At 45.8% G+C, this 15,516-nt stretch overlaps 1 protein-coding gene across 3 annotated transcripts in view; it reads left to right on the forward strand.

Moving 5' to 3' along the window:
* The window catches only part of PMS1 (PMS1 homolog 1, mismatch repair system component), a 929,444-nt gene extending 928,559 nt beyond the window's left edge, over positions 1–885 (forward strand). For 2 of the 3 annotated variants that reach the window (XM_075317757.1, XM_075317758.1), the window contains exon 12: positions 210–885. In XM_075317757.1, coding sequence (XP_075173872.1) covers positions 210–377 — 168 coding nt within the window. In that variant the 3' untranslated portion in view covers positions 378–885. The remainder of the gene's footprint in view (positions 1–209) is intronic. The other variant, XM_075317755.1, reaches the window with a different exon arrangement.
* Positions 886–15,516: the final 14,631 nt, after the last annotated feature.

The following is a 15,516-nucleotide window of genomic DNA, read 5'->3' on the forward strand; positions in this document are numbered from 1 at the left end:
GCAGTCTTTTTTTTTTTTTTTTTTTTTTTTTTTTTAGGCGAGTTGGTTTTCGTGCAGAAAAAGAGCAGCAAAAAAGTGTGAACATAATCATATAATAAATTTTACACATATACAGTAAATACCTGTATCATTAAGATCTTCAGACTTTTAAAAACTTTGGAATATTAAATAATAATGTTTTGAATAATGGTTTTTTTTTTACTTTTTAGGGTGAAGCTGTAAGATTAGCTCGACAACTGCCCTTAAACCTGTCTACAGTTGATATCCAGGACATTATAGATCGTATGAAAAAACAGCTTGGCAGTAACCAAAATGGATGTATCCATGGTCGATCTTTTTTACATCACCTCTTAGACATACCTGAATCAGATGGCTAACTTTGTTTTTCAGTACTTTTTTTATCATGGATACTTAACTCAGTAATATAAAAGTTACTTAATAAATTCAGACTAACCCAATTAAAAAGTGTTTACTTTACAATATAGAGGCACTTTAAAAACATGTATCTCCGTCTAATTGGCTGAATGCTGTTGGAACAACATTCTCTGTTTCTCTTTTCATAGCTACTGCTCTTCATAGTGATCAAGGTAAGATTAGAGTCTCTGCAGAAGCATATCAAAATGGATAAGATTATGGCTAGGTTCACACACTGCATTTTTTTGACGCTGCGTTTTTGTGCGTTTTTTGCGGCAAAAACTGCACAAAAACGCACCCGCGGCAAAAAACGCACGCGTTTTGCCGCGATTTGGTGCGTTTTTTTGCTGCGTTTTGCTGCGTTTTTGCTCACTGCGTCTTTATGAGTTTTTTTATCAGTGAACAAAAAAAAAAGGTCTGATGTCATTTCCTTCTTCAATGTGTTCTTCATTCTCCACTAGTGTATGCAGAAGAGCAGACAGCTGCAGAACTAAAAGGCTCAGCATACTCCATCCAATAGTGTATGCAGGAGAGCAGACAGCAGCTGCAGAACTACAAGGCTCAGCATGCTCCATCCAGGACTGTATGCTTGAGCGAGAGTCAGGGGGAGCAGACCTACAAGACTCAGCATCCTCCATCCAATAGTGTATGCAGGAGAGCAGACAGCAGCTGTCGAACTACAAGGCTCAGCATCCTCCTTCCAGGACTGTGTGCAGGATTTCTTTGCCCCCCCAAACAAAAAAAATGACGTAGGCTTCGCCATATTTTTGTATGCTAGCCGGGTACAGCAGGCAGGTACGGGCTGCCCCCAACCCCCAGCTGCCTATTTGTACCCGGCTGGGAACCAAAAATATAGGGAAGCCCTTTTTTTTTTTTAATTATTTCATGAATTTCATGAAATAATTTAAAAAAAAAATGACGTGAGCTTCACCCAATTTTTGAGTCCAGCCGGGTACAACTAGGCAGCTGGGGATTGGAATCCACAGTGCAGGGTGCCCATGCTTTCTGGGCACCCCCGCTGTGAATTGCAGTCCTGCAGCCACCCCAGAAAATGGCGCTTTCATAGAAGCGCCATCTTCTGGCGCTGTATCCAACTCTTCCAGCTGCCCTGATGCCGGGTGGCTCGCTGGGTAATAATGGGGTTAGGGATAGCTGTATAGCTGGCCCTAAGCCCGAAATTCATGGTGTCACGCCAATATTAGACATGGCCACCATGAATTTCTAGTAAAGATAAAAAAAAAACACAACACACAGAAAAATATTTTTATTAGAAATAAAACACAACACAATTAGGGACTCCATCTTTATTGAAATAAAGAACCCCCCTCCGCAGTAATCCTGGGTCAGGGTCCCACGCTGTCCAATCCGGATCTAATATCATCTGATCGGTTTTCTGGAAGGCAAAGCGATCAGATGATGTGTCAGGTTCTAGGGGCTGAAGCACATCACACATCAGCTGATTGTATAAAAGCCGATTATACAATCAGCAGATGCATCGGTGCAAAAAAAAAAAAAAAAAAAAATACTCAGTTATGTGCTGATTACCGGCAGCTCCTGGAGCGATCGGGAGGGAGTCTGATCCTGTCCGATCGCTGCAGCAGCTGCCAGTAATCAGGGATGAAGTCTCCTGACGCATCCGCTGATACCGGCCGGGCGCCCGCGTCACCGCGATACTTACGATCACCTGATGCGTCAGGTGACTGCATCAGGTGATCCATCGCCAGGTCCTGCATCCATCGGAGGTTTCCTGGCCGTCTGTACACAGCCGGAGCGGCGATACCGTGAGAGGAGATGGGAGCGGGTATGGCACCGGGAGTCTGCAGACAGGTGAGTATAACTTTTTTTTTTATTTTCTACTGTTAACTTTTGTTTTCGCAGCCGCTTCCACCTCCTGCCTGTACATGGCGCCGCACGGCAGCATACATGCCCAGGACCGGAGGTGGAAGCGGCGGTGACGGTACCGGGAGGATTCACGCTTCTGTATATACTGACAGAAGGAATCCTCTTCCTGTACACGTCACTTTACTACCCACCTCCTGCGTTTATAGCTGCGTTTTTGGTCTTAGAAACGCACCAAAACGCACCTATTTGCGTTTCTCATTGCGTCTTTCAACATCCCATTGAACTCAATGGATGAAAAGCGCAGTGAAAAACGCGGGAATAATTGACATGCTGCGTTTTTGTGGCACCACAAAAACGCAGCTGAAAAAAAACGCTGTGTGCAGACAGCAAAAATGAAAACTCATAGACTTTGCTGGGGAAGCAAAGTCATGCAGTTTTCTGAGCAAAAACGCACCCGAAAACTGTGCAAAAACGCCGCGAAAAACGCACTGTGTGAACTTACCCTATTTCTGCAGGGAAGGTAAGAAAGGACTATATTGTCAGCTGATAGAAGCAGAAGTTACTAGCACCACAGATTAAAGGCAGTACTAAGGTGGACACAAGTAAACAAAATAAAAAATTTCCACGTTAAAAACATTACTTTAAAACATTTTATAACATTCTTTCGGGACTTTTTGTATAAAGATGATTTCTGAAATAACCTTCTTAAGGTAGATCGCTTTACAAACAAAAATTTTTTTTTTCGATTTTATATTTGCACTATAGAAAGCTTTTCTTACAATGTTTTATCTGGTTTCACAAAATTAATTTTTTAGAGCATTTCAACTAGTGTGTGTGGATCCAATAACTATAGTTTTATAATTATATTCTATTACATGTACCAGCTATATTTACAAAGGTTCCAAAGTACAAAGTTTTGAATATACTAGTGCTTCTCGATAAATTAAAAAAATAACAAGATGATAATTTATTTCAGTAATTCTATACAAAAAGTGAAACACATATAGTCATTACAGAGTGATCTATTTCAAGTGTTTTTTTCTGTTAATGTTGATGTTTATAGCTTACAGCCAATGAAAACCCAAAAGTCATTATCTCAGAAAATTATAATAATTAAAACAAAACACCTGCAAAAGCTTCCTAAGCACTTAAAATGGTCCCTTATTCTGTAGGCTACACAATCATGGGAAAGACTGCTGACTTGACATATATCCAGAAGGCAGTCATTGACACACTCCACAAGGAGGGTAAGCCACAAAAGGTCATTGCTAAAGAAGCTGGCTGTTCACAGAGTGCTGTCTCCAAGCATATTAATGGAAAGTTGAGTGGAAGGAAAAAGCGTGGTAGAAAAAGGTGCAAAAACAACCGGGAATAACCACAGCCTTGAAAGAATTGTTAAGAAAATTGTTAAGAAAATTTGGGGGAAATTCAGAAGGAGTGAACTGCTGCTGAAGTGAGTGCTTCAAGAGCCACCACACACAGATGTATCCAGGACATGGGCTACAAGTGTTGCATTCCTTGTGTCAAGACACTCATGACCATTAGATAATGCCAGAAGCATCTTACCTGGGCCAAGGAGAAAAAGAACTAGACTGCTGCTCAGTGATCCAAGGTGTTGTTTTCAGATGAAAGTAAATTTTGCAGTTCATTTGGAAATCAAGGTTCCAGAGTCTGGAAGAAGAGTGTAGAGGCCACAATCCAAGCTGCTTGAGGTCTAGTGTGAAGTTTAAACAATCAGTAATGGTTTGGCGAGCCAAGGCATCTGCTTGTGTAGGTCCACTGTGTTTTATCAAGACCAAAGTCAGCACAGCTGTCTTCCAGGAAATTTTAGAGCACTTCATGCTTCCCTCTGCCAACAAGCTTTTTGGTGATGGAAATTTCATTTTCCAGCATGACTTGGCACCTGTCCTTACTGCCAAAAGTACCAATACCTGGTATAACCACTTAATTTGTTGAAATCAGCTTTCCTAAAATTCCAGGTTTTAGAATTTCCCCTTTGAAATGTTCTATTGAATATTACGTTGAAGCTTACCATATTATGATCGCTGGTGCTCAAGTGCTCCCGGACCTGTAGATCTGAAATTGTATCCGGTCTATTTGACAGGACCAAATCTAGCAAATTATCTCCCCTCGTCGGTTCATCTACCATCTGAGAGAGGAAATGGTCTTGAATGGTAGATAAGAATTTACAGCTTTTAGCACAACCAGAAGATTCTATGTCCCACTGTATGTCTGGATAGTTGAAATCCCCCATAATAAGAACCTGATTATTATTATTAGCTGCCTTTTCAATTTGTTTCAGCATTTCACCCTATATTTGTTCAGGTATGTTAGGAGGCTTATAGCAAACTCCAATTAGCATTTTTCCATTATTCCCCTCCCCATGTACATTTACCCATACTGACTCTACATTGTTGCAGTTCCCCCAATGTCATCATTCAACACAGGTTTTAGGTTAGATTTGATAAATATACACACCCCACCACCTTTTTTGACTTTCCTGTCCCTCCTAAATGTACTATAACCCTGTATGTTTGTCACCCAGTCATGGCTTTCATCCAGCCAGGTTTCCGTAATGCCCACCACATCATAATCCATGGTTGACATAAGAGTCTCCAATTCATTCATTTTGTTTGCAAGACTTCTTGCATTTGCCAGTAGACATTTAATCCTATTAACACCTTTATTACTCCTAGCCTCCCTACGTTCCTTACATGTCTCATCCCCCCTAATCCTTCATTGACCCCTACCATCTCACTGTCTCTATCTGCTCTATCTATCCCCTTTTTTTGCTCCACTACCCTCCCTCCCCCCAGATCCTAGTTTAAAATCTCCTCCATCCGTCTGACCATTTTCTCCCCCAGCACAGCTGCACCTTCCCCATTGAGGTGCAGCCCGTCCCTACCGTAGAGCCTGTAGCCGACTGAGAAGTCAGCCCAGTTCTCCATGAACCCAAACCCTTCCTTCCTGCACCAATTTCTAAGCCACGTATTTATCTCCCTAAGCTCCCGCTGTCTTTCTAGTGACGCTCGTGGCACCGGTAGTATTTCTGAAAACACCACCTTGGAGGTCCTGGACTTCAGCTTCTCTCCTAGTTCCCTGTAATCATTTTTAAGGACCTTCCACCTGCCTCTAACTTTGTCATTAGTACCAATGTGCACCATGACCGCTGGGTTTTCCCCAGCCCCACCCAGCAATCTGTCTATCCGATCCACAATATGCCGAACCCGAGCACCCGGCAGACAACACACTGTTCGGCATTCACGGTCTTTATACATTTTATACACAGCAGTATTTATTGGCTTAAAGCACAGGAATTTTACCTATAGTTGACCTGCACACTGCACTGACACTGTTTTGTGGTGATGGTGGTAGTTTATTGTTAATAATAGGGTCAGTGAGGGACAGCCAACGAGGAGCGGGGGGCACCGAGTATTAGGGTGTTAACACTCTGCTGTTAGGCAGTGGAAAGTATAACAGGGAGAGTACTAGCCCGTTGAGATTACAATCTTCTTCTGAATATTCGTGGTTGGCGCACATGTCTTCTCTCTCACCATTGATCCACCTCTGAGTGGCTATTTTTGTGCACTGTATTGACAGTTTTTTTAAAATTAAGATAAGATGACATAATAAAGATATTTTTTAATAGTGAATTAATATTTTGAATGCTTGTAGTTTTGATCCCTAGGGATTATTTTTCTTGGTTATAGTGATGTCACCACTCATCTCTGTGGCTCAGTGTTTGCCTAAGTTCACAACAGGTGGTCATATTCTATGTGCCTGTGTGACCGTGTGTCTGACTGCAACCAATCACAGGTGCTGTCTGCATCTAGATTGGTGTAAAAATAAATACAAAATTGGCGTAGGGTCTCTCCATATTATGATACCCAGCACAGATAAAGCGTATGGCTATAGGCTGCAGCCCCCAGCCGTGCGCATTATCTTGGCTATGCATCAAAATGAGAGGAATGTTATGCTCGCTGGGTGAGTAGAGGTTTTAGTGAACCCACTTGGCCACAGCACACAGAAAACCCAGAGGAACCACAGCTGGTTTTCTCCAGGCCTTAATGGAGATGGTGTTACGCTGCAGATGTGAGACCGGGTGCCACTCGGGAAGACTGGTGCTGCGACAGCTGTCCCCAGGGGTATGGGGGCAACAGTATCTGGAGATATACAGCAGCAGGCGTTGAGGTTTCGACCGGGATGGATAGATGAATACAGCAGCAGCAGCAGCTGATGGGGATACTTTGCGGCAGTGGGTATCATGGTTGGCGGTTGGCGTGGCCACTAGTAACAGCAGCAGCAGGTTAGGGATAACAACAGCAGCACACTGAAATACAAACAGATGTCGGCAACAGAAACTAGCACAATGTAACAACAGCTGCAGCCGCATAGTGCTAGGGGACCTGAGAACTAGCAATGTATTGGACTCATTCACCAGGCACTTTCTGAAGTGATAAAGTGCCTTAAATAGCTGCAGCCTCTCAGCTGACCTGAGAGGCACTTCCAGGTTAAGGGTACACTGGCCCTTTAAGAAAGGGTGTGTGGCTGTGTGTGAGTCCCTAAGGGAGAACCAGGAAGCCTGCTGTGAGTACACAGCCTCCTGAGTAGAGCAGCACATGATGGGAATGGAGCGGCCACTGCAAGAGAGCTAGGCAAGTAAGGGGACAAACATCCCCACCGGGGGCGGGGAGCAGAACAATGTGAGGATGCCAGTGTGGGCATTACAGTACCCCCCTTACCCCTCCTTTTTAGGAATCTCTTAAGGAGATGAGGGACATTAATATTCTCACTTGGCTCCCATGACCTCTTCTCAGGACCAACCCCCCTACAGTTTATCAGGTAGTAGGTTTTACCTATGACCTCTTTCTCAGCAAGGATAGCTTTTACCTCATAGATGTCTTCATCACTGACGGGAAGTGGAGAGGTACCAGGATCCCTGTGATAACAGATCAGAATGACAGGTTTGAGGAGGGACACATGTAAAGAATTGGGGATGTGTAGGGAGGCTGAGAGCTTAAGTTTATAGGAAATCTCGCTGATCCGCTGGAGCACCTCAAAGGGACTGAGAAAGCTGGGATCCAACTTGTAGGAGGGTAACTTGTGACCAACATATCTGGTAGAGAGCCACACATTGTCTTTGGGCCGTAACAAAGGAGGGTCTAGGCGTCTCTTGTTCACATTACTCTTCATACGGATGAATGACTGTTCCAGGGAGGACTTGGTTTCTGCCCAGATGTCGGAGAATGTCTTAACAAAGGAATCGGCCGCAGGATAGCTAGACATTAGAGATGAGCGAGTATCATAATATTCGTAATTGCTATACTTGTAACAAGTACTTTGTAATACTTGCATATTCGTTCCAAATTGCGAGTGGAATGCAAGTCAATGGGAAATGCGAGTAATTTTTTGCTGGACCCAACAGAGGTCTGGGGGCCTGAGGAAAAGGCTGAAATTGATGGGAAAGTGAGGAAACTGAATGGGGAGAACCTGGAAAATTTGCCTGAATGTATTTCTGACTCACATATGGTTTCTGGGAATAAGGATGTCACAGTATTATGCCACTTTTACAGATGCTCAAGAACACCTACCCAACCTAAATTGCATTTTAGATGCCAAAAAAGGTTAAGAAACAGATTTTCCTGCATAATCACTTGTATTTAAGACTAAATAAACTGGAGAAAAAAAATATCCCTTTTAGCGTTTGTTCTCATGTTGTGTTTTTGACTTTTTTTACTTTTAGAATTGGGAGGGCCCTGACTTATACATTTTGTAGGTCCCTCTGTCATACAGAATTTCTACTTAGCTATTCCCCACTACTTTACAAGGCCAGCTAGAACGTGCCCGTCGGTATGTTTGTCATTTACCTGAGGGGCCTAAAGTGGTCCTGTAACATACATTTTGGAGGAACTCCGGTTACTTATACATTGGGAAGTCGCTCCCCCATGGAGGCTCAGATCATGCAATACATATTCCATAGCAGTTTACAATGTGCCCATTGTGGCGTTGGACTAAAGGGCACTTTACATGCTGCGATATCTCTATCGATATCGCTAACGAGCATACCCGCCCCCGTCTGTTGTGTGACACGGGTAAATCGCTGCCCGTGGCGCACAACATCGTTTACACCCGTCACACGGACTTACCTTCCCTGCGACGTCGCTGTGGCCAGCAAACCGCCTCCTTTCTAAGGGGGCAGTTCGTGCGGCGTCACATGGCAGCTGTCCAATAAAGCGGAGGGGCGGAGATGAGCGGGCGGAATATCCCGCCCACCTCCTTCCTTCCTCACTGCCGGTGGACACAGGTAAGGAGATGTTCATCGTTCCTGCGATGTCACACATAGCGATGTGTGATGCCGCAGAAACGACGAACAACCAGCGGTATGCACCACCAACGATATTATGAAAAGGAGCAACGTGTCAACGATCAACGATTGACGTTTTTGTGATCGTTGATCGTCGCTCCTAGCTGTCACACGCTGCGTTGTCACTAACGATGACGGATGTGCGTCACAAACACCGTGACCCCGACGATATATTGTTAGTGATGTTGCAGCGTGTAAAGCACCCTTTAATCCCCCTCTTCCTCCTCATCCTCCATATCATTCTGCGGCCTTCAATTCAAGTTTTCAGAGGGCCTGCAGGTTTCATGAAAGCTGAGTTTTGGTGAGGGCGCTGAGGTGATACATTGGGAGGGACTGCTCTTACTTATACATTTGGGCAGTCCCTTCCCCATTGAGACTCAGATGATGGAATACATAGTCCATAGCAGTTTACAATGTTCCCATTGTGGAACATAAACATGTATGTAAGCCAGAATAGGGAGAGCAGATTTTGTCTTGGATGGCAGACAACAAGGTTTCTTCGCAAATCTCAAGGAGCAGCAAATCTTCCATGACCACACAGTGTACTGTGGATACATAGAAGGCTGGCCTATTCAATCCTCAACCTGGTCCTCTTTCCTCCCCCATCATGTCACAGGAGACTTATAACCCCAAGCTTGGCCACGCTGAGAAAATGTTTTGTACATATCCTTTGCTTGGCTTTGGCCTCTCACCGTGCAGCATTGAAGAGGGACGTGAGGAGGTGACATGTGTTGATTCGCAAGTATTTGAGGATCTACGGCCAGAAGAAAGCTACTTTGAGAAATATGATTTACTGTCTCTAGAGGTGGAGGCTGATGATGATGACTAGAGTTGAGCGCGGTTAGAAGTTCTCCAGTTCGCGGCTCGAGTGATTTTGGGGGCTGTTCTAGATCGAACTAGAACTCGAGCTTTTTGCTAAAGCTCGATAGTTCTAGATACGTTCGACAACGGTTCTAGCAGCAAAAAGACAAGCTAATTACTAGCTGGCTTTCCGCTGTAATAGTGTAAGTCACTCTGTGACTCACACTATTATGAAATTTCAGTGTATAGTGTGCGGGAACAGCGCATTCAGATCACTGCTGTTTGGATATTTTTTTTTTTTTTCCTTGTCTTCCTTCCCTAAGTGGGCGCGTGTAGTGGGGCGGGCCAGCATGTCAGCCAATCCCAGACACACACATAGCTAAGTGTACTTTTAGCCAGAGAAGCAACGGCATGTGTGATAGGATGTCCATGTCACATGCCCCTGCATTATAAAAACGGACATTTTCCTCCAGCATGCCATTATCTGCCTTCTGCGTCTTGGTGTCAGTCACCGCTGGCGTAGCTCCTGTCTCCGATACTGCTGTGTACACTCTATACACAGCGCTATGCAGAATAGGGATAGAAGTTTCTTTCAGCCCTTGTAAGGGCTAATACCGGCAGAGTCAGAGCCATAGGTGACAGTCAGGGCTGTGAAAACAGATTTTAACAGCTACACAAGATGACAGCGTCTGTGTAGCTAAGGTCAGGGATTTCCTCGCTGCATTTCCCCATTAGGAGGGATAGAAAGGGAGGCTTCCTCTACCCAGACCCACAACCCTGCCACTGTACCCTCCTGCCCTTTGCACACTCAAACTCATTGTTACTAAGCCATTATACTAGCAAACACTGAGGAAACTTAGTGGCATCTTAAACGTGGCTCTTGGACTTCTGTATTGTCCCACTAGTGCAAAGATATTTGCAGCACGTCTGCCTGCATTGCACACTCAAGCTCATTTGTTACTAAGCCATTATACTAGCAAACACTGAGGAAACTTAGTGGCATCCTAAAAGTGGCTGTTGGACTTCTGTATTGTCCCACTAGTGCAAAGATATTTGCAGCACGTCTGCCTGCATTGCACACTCAAACTCATTGTTACTAAGCTATTATACTAGCAAACACTGAGGAAACTTAGTGGCATCCTAAACGTGGCTGTTGGACTTCTGTATTGTCCCACTAGTGCAAAGATATTTGCAGCACGTCTGCCTGCATTGCACACTCAAACTCATTTGTTACTAAGCCATTATACTAGCAAACACTGAGGAAACTTAGTGGCATCCTAAACGTGGCTGTTGGACTTCGGTATTGTCCTACTAGTGCAAAGATATTTGCAGCACGTCTGCCTGCATTGCACACTCAAACTCATTGTTACTAAGCCATTATACTAGCAAACACTGAGGAAACATAGTGGCATCCTAAACGTGGCTGTTGGACTTCGGTATTGTCCCACTAGTGCAAAGATATTTGCAGCACGTCTGCCTGCATTGCACACTCAAACTCATTGTTACTAAGCCATTATACTAGCAAACACTGAGGAAACTTAGTGGCATCCTAAAAGTGGCTGTTGGACTTCTGTATTGTCCCACTAGTGCAAAGATATTTGCAGCACGTCTGCCTGCATTGCACACTCAAACTCATTGTTACTAAGCCATTATACTAGCAAATAAGAAAGCCGCGGAGACACCATCACGTGTTTCTCAACGCTGCCAAGAAAGTAGCCAGGTCTTTCACCGGGAAGGAACAACCACGGGAAGGGCAGTCTCCAGTCAAGGAGACCACCTATACCAAACATGGTATCCATCCACAGACAGCCGTTTCGGGGTATTTGCCCCTCATCAGTGTGGAGTAGGAATCTGGCTAGTGGGGGCAATGCCTAGTAAAAGACTACTTAAGCAAGCATTGTTGACCTTAGGGAGATCAACATATCCACTGCGGAGACACCATCACGTGTTTCTCAACGCAGTGATTCTAGAGCAACGCCCCCTGGGAAGTATGCAAATAAGAAAGCCGCGGAGACACCATCACGTGTTTCTCAACGCTGCCAAGAAACTAGCCATGTCTTTCACCGGGAAGGAACAACCACGGGAAGGGCAGTCTCCAGTCAAGGAGACCACCTATACCAAACATGGTATCCATCCACAGACAGCCGTTTCGGGGTATTTGCCCCTCATCAGTGTGGAGTAGGAATCTGACTAGTGGGGGCAATGCCTAGTAAAAGACTACTTAAGCAAGCATTGTTGACCTTAGGGAGATCAACATATCCACTGCGGAGACACCATCACGTGTTTCTCAACGCAGTGATTCTAGAGCAACGCCCCCTGGGAAGTATGCAAATAAGAAAGCCGCGGAGACACCATCACGTGTTTCTCAACGCTGCCAAGAAACTAGCCAGGTCTTTCACCGGGAAGGAACAACCACGGGAAGGGCAGTCTCCAGTCAAGGAGACCACCTATACCAAACATGGTATCCATCCACAGACAGCCGTTTTGGGGTATTTGCCCCTCATCAGTGTGGAGTAGGAATCTGGCTAGTGGGGGCAATGCCTAGTAAAAGACTACTTAAGCAAGCATTGTTGACCTTAGGGAGATCAACATATCCACTGCGGAGACACCATCACGTGTTTCTCAACGCAGTGATTCTAGAGCAACGCCCCCTGGGAAGTATGCAAATAAGAAAGCCGCGGAGACACCATAACGTGTTTCTCAACGCTGCCAAGAAACTAGCCAGGTCTTTTACCGGGAAGGAACAACCACGGGAAGGGCAGTCTCCAGTCAAGGAGACCACCTATACCAAACATGGTATCCATCCACAGACAGCTGAGCAAACTTAGTGGCATCCTAAAAGTGGCTGTTGGACTTCTGTATTGTCCCACTAGTGCAAAGATATTTGCAGCACGTCTGCCTGCATTGCACACTCAAACTCATTGTTACTAAGCCATTATACTAGCAAACTATGCTGCCAGTTTAAGGGCCGTAGTTGCATTGTCAGGGATAATGATTGTTGTTTAGTCTGTTGTTAATAAAGCTAGACCACCGCTGAAATCTACACCACCTCTCAATTTTTACTACCACATTTTAAGTGCACAATCTTGTCGCAATCAAAATGAGTGGCAAAATGACAGATGCTGGTGGAAAGGGGAAGAGGCGTTTTGGAAAAGGAAAAAAAGGGTTTGTCCGTGGGAAAGGTGGCAAAGCTCCATTAACATCTGCTGAAGATAGACCATCTACCAGCAAAAGTAAGATGTCTACTACTTACCGTGGACAATCCAATGTGCTCCCTTTTTTACGAACACGAACAACTGGAACAAAGGTAGATGATGGCCAAAAAAGGAAAATGCTTGAATGGATCTCAAGTGGTCCAACAAGTGCCCTCTCCGCCACCTCAACTACCGCATCCAAAAAACACCAGTCCTCTGAGTTGTCAGCCCAATCACACTTGCATTCTCCCAGCTCTGAAGTCTCCATCCGCCCTGCACAGTATGGTGGAACTGAGATGGCTGAGTCTGCAGAGCTGTTCAGTCACACTATAGCCTGGGAATCAGAAGTCTGCTCCCAAGCTACAGTGAGTACAGACCAGGAAATGGTCTGCAGTGATGCCCAGAACCTTTGTGACTCTGATTCAGGCCGTGAGGACCAAGTTTCTGAGCATAATGTTGACCCTTTTTCACAAACTGTAACACCTGTTGTTATAGACAATGAGGAACATACTGATGACGATGAGACGCAGATACCAGATTGGGATGATAACTTAAATATTCGGTCAGGGCAAGAAGAGGCTCGATCTGAGGGTGAGGGGAGTGCAAACACAACAATTGATGAGGAAGTTCTAGATCCCAACTGTCAACCCACAGTCAGGCACTCGAGGAGGTCAACAGAGGCGGTGGAGGAGGATGCAACCTACGACGAAGTTACCTTGCGCCTTCCTGGACAGAGTCCGGGCACTGGTAGCACGTCTACAACTGCATCCTCAGCCACCACTCTGCCTCTGAGCACTAGTCGTGGGGGCTCAGCAGGTCGCAGGCCCTCTAAGCCTTGCCTAGCCTGGTCCTTTTTTGACATAGCAAAAGATCGCCCAAATTATGTGATCTGTAAAATTTGTCATGATTTTGTTAGTAGAGGGCAAAACCTCAGCAGTTTGACAACTTCTTCCATGAATCGTCACATGAATAAATATCATATGTCCCAGTGGGAAGCTCACCGTGCTGCAATGCGGCCTAGCAGAGCAAACCATCCACCGCCTGCCCCTTCCATTGCATCCACGCGCTCTTCATCTTCTAGGACTGTGGGGACAGCTGTCACACCTCGTTTTCCACGCACAACTTCCAACACTGTAACCGCAACAGGCAGTTTGCTTGGTAGGTCGTCAGTTGGTTTGGAAGGGGAAACAAGTACGTGTGTACAGCTCTCTCAGACATCGATAGCACCAACGTTGGATGAAGGCAACATCATGTCTACGCCTGCACTTTCCTCACAAATCTGCATTTTTCCAGGGACACACTACTCAACACCGTCTACACACAGCAGCCAGATCTCTGTCCCTCAGATGTGGACAAATAAAAGGCCATTTATATAAACCTACACTAGACCTGCGTAATCACATGGTACAAAATAAAATATAAATAAAACAAATAAAAGGCCATTTCCTGCGACCCATGACAAAGCTAAGAGGTTGACTTTATCCCTTTGTAAGCTCTTGGCTACCGAAATGCTGCCTTTCCGCCTGGTGGACACACAGGATTTTAGAGACCTTATGTCTGTCGCTGTGCCCCAGTACCAGATGCCGAGTCACCACTACTTCTCTAAGAAAGGTGTGCCCGCGCTACACTAGCATGTCGCACACAACATCACCGCTTCCTTGAGAAACTCTGTGTGTGAACGGGTGCATTTCACCACCGATACTTGGACCAGTAAGCATGGACAGGGACGTTACATGTCACTGACTGGGCACTGGGTAACTATGGTGATAGATGGTGAAGGGTCTGCTGCACAAGTCTTGCCGTCCCCATGACTTGTGTGTCAATCCTCTGTCTGTCCAAGTTCCGCCACTGCTTCTGCCTCCTCCACCTCATCTGGGTCCTCCACCTCCGCCCCAAGCCTGCCTGATCAGGCCACCAGCGTTCTCACTGCGCAGAAGGAATCACGCACCCCTCATTACTATGCTGGCAGCAGAGCGCAACGGCATCAGGCGGTCTTTAGCTTGACATGTCTTGGAAATAGGAGTCACACAGCGGCTGAGTTGTGGGCAGCTCTGGAGACTGAGTTTAATAAATGGTTGTCTCCACTCAGCCTGCAGCCTGGTAAGGCCGTGTGCGACAATGCTGCAAACCTGGGTGCGGCCCTTCGCCTGGGCAAGGTGACACATGTGCCTTGTATGGCTCACGTGTTGAACCTTGTTGTCCAGCAATTTTTAACACACTATCCCGGCCTAGATGGCCTTCTGACCAGGGCACGAAAACTGTCTGCTCACTTCCGCCGTTCAACCGCCGCAGCTGAGCGACTTGCATCGCTCCAGAAGTCTTTCGGCCTGCCGGTTCGTCGCCTGAAATGCGATGTGGCGACACGCTGCAATTCAACTCTCCACATGTTACAGCGACTGTGGCAGCACCGCCGAGCCCTGGTGCAATACATCATGACGTATAGCCTGGGCCAACGAGATGCAGAGGTGGGGCAGATCACCCTGATAGAGTGGTCTCAGATCAAGGACCTATGCACCCTTCTGCACAGTTTCGACATGGCGACGAATATGTTTAGCGCTGACAATGCCATTATCAGCATGACAATTCCAGTCATTTACATGCTGGAGCACACGCTAAACACTATTTGGAGTCAGGGGGTGGGACAACAGGAAGGGGAGGAACTACAGGAGGATTCATATGCGCAAGACACAACAACATCACCAAGGTCCAGACGTTCATCATCACCAACGCGGCAGGCATGGGACCATGGGGGACAGGGATCAACAAGGGCACATGGTAGCAGGCGAAATGTTGAGGAAGGTGCAGGAGAACATGAAGAAATGGAGGACGAACTGTCCATGGACATGGAAGACTCAGCGGATGAGGGAGACCTTGGTCAAATTTCAGTTGAAAGAGGTTGGG

Source organism: Anomaloglossus baeobatrachus, chromosome 7, assembly GCF_048569485.1.
Source record: "Anomaloglossus baeobatrachus isolate aAnoBae1 chromosome 7, aAnoBae1.hap1, whole genome shotgun sequence".
Taxonomy (NCBI): domain Eukaryota; kingdom Metazoa; phylum Chordata; class Amphibia; order Anura; family Aromobatidae; genus Anomaloglossus; species Anomaloglossus baeobatrachus.